General features: G+C 38.9%; 1 protein-coding gene across 1 annotated transcript in view; it reads left to right on the top strand.

The window, feature by feature from the left end:
* LOC103522366 (cytoplasmic dynein 1 heavy chain 1-like) overlaps window positions 1–1,618 on the top strand; it is a 2,998-nt gene extending 1,380 nt beyond the window's left edge. Inside the window, exons 3-5 of the mRNA XM_008487468.2 lie at window positions 451–650; window positions 818–1,064; window positions 1,314–1,618. Of these exons, the coding sequence (XP_008485690.1) occupies window positions 451–650; window positions 818–1,064; window positions 1,314–1,618 (752 nt within the window). The remainder of the gene's footprint in view (window positions 1–450; window positions 651–817; window positions 1,065–1,313) is intronic.
* The last annotated feature ends 110 nt before the right edge of the window (window positions 1,619–1,728 follow it).

Below are 1,728 nucleotides of genomic sequence, written 5' to 3' on the forward strand. Positions count from 1 at the left end.
CGTCAGATCAATCGTCAGCTAACCACCTATATGAAACATGTGGAAGATGTGTTAGGTAAGTAATAGTCATGTCTAGGTTCTTATTCCTAATAAAATGGGCGAGCAAATGAGCTTTAGCCACCACGCACAACATTATATTGGATCATTACATTTACCATGTTATTTACGCTGGGTCTGTTGGTAAAAACTGTTATCTACATGGGTAAATTGGTACAACTTTTAACCTTTTCGATGCTATACATATTTCAGACTATGCCGATTTCTGATCTTACTACTGAGAGTTAACACAGTGTCAAGGATTTTCTTTTGATTCACAGAGGTCAAAAAAATTTCTTAAACTCTAGATTAACTGAAAACTCTTTGTGGTAAGATCAGGCATTAATGCAGTAATGGAAAAAGAAACATCTTTTCACAAGTATGATTTACTTAACTCTTAATTTCTCCCCGCAGGTAAAGGCTGGGAGAACTACATCGAGGGTCAGAAGCTGAAGGCAGACGGTGATAGTTTCCGTCTGAAGTTAAACACTCAGGAGATATTTGATGATTGGTCTAAGAACGTACAGGCGAGGAATCTAGGCGTGTCAGGACGTATCTTCCTTATTGAACAATCTCGCGCTAGGACGGCACGAGGCAATGTACTCAAACTAAAGGTAAATAATAACTTAGTTTTCCAATAAACCGCATACCAATAACTCATGAACTGTAGATGAGGAAAATTATCTAAATTAGAATATTAAAAAAATGCCTGTCTCCCTCTTCCCTCCAAAAAATGCCAGGGAAAGGAATAATAGTTTGAAAAATACATTTTTGTTTCCAGGTGAATTTCCACCCTGAAGTGATAACATTGTCCAAGGAGGTTCGTAACTTCAAGAACCTCGGGTTCCGTGTACCCCTAGGCATTGTGAACAAAGCACATCAAGCTAATCAACTCTATCCGTATGCTATATCCCTCATAGAATCTACCAAGACATATGAGAAGACATTGGAGAAGATGGAATCCAAAGAGAATATTGCTTCCCTGGTGGCGGGCGTTAGGAAAGAAGTGCAGACACTCATAGCGGAAGGTAGACTATTCTAACTTATCCTAGTCCTAGGAATTTATGGCGTCAGTAAACTGTAGTACTTACTCATTCAGAAAAAGTGTTGACCAGCCCCAAAATCCAAGTCCATTGTCCTTTCTCGTAGCTCATTTCGATCTTCTTGGTCAAATTTTTAGTTCCATTATGGAAAAAAGTCAGTCTAGATTATTAAAATACTATTTATTTAATGTTTTGTTTTATACTCACAGTCTATTTGATTTGTCTAATTCCCAGGTGTTCAGATTGTGTGGGATAGTTTCAAAGTGAACCAATACGTGGGTCGGTTTGCGGAGCAAGTATTCAACTTCCAGGAGAGAGTGGAATATCTTCTAGCTCTGGAAGAACAACTAGAAGTGGACATCCGATCACTGGAGACATGCTCCTACTCTGCTAACTGCCTAGCAGACATCTTGGCTAAGATACAGAAGACAGTGGATGATTTATCATTGAGACAATATTCTAACCTACCTTACTGGGTATCCAAGCTAGATGAAGAAGTCTGGCTAAGATACAGAAGACAGTGGATGATTTATCATTGAGACAATATTCTAACCTACCTTACTGGGTATCCAAGCTAGATGAAGAAGTTGAAAAGAAACTAGGAGCCAGGTAAATGTCCTTACCTTCTGGGTTCGATTCCCGGAGTAAA

The sequence above is a fragment of the Diaphorina citri genome, unplaced genomic scaffold, assembly GCF_000475195.1.
Source record: "Diaphorina citri unplaced genomic scaffold, Diaci psyllid genome assembly version 1.1 scaffold8086, whole genome shotgun sequence".
Lineage (NCBI taxonomy): Eukaryota > Metazoa > Arthropoda > Insecta > Hemiptera > Psyllidae > Diaphorina > Diaphorina citri.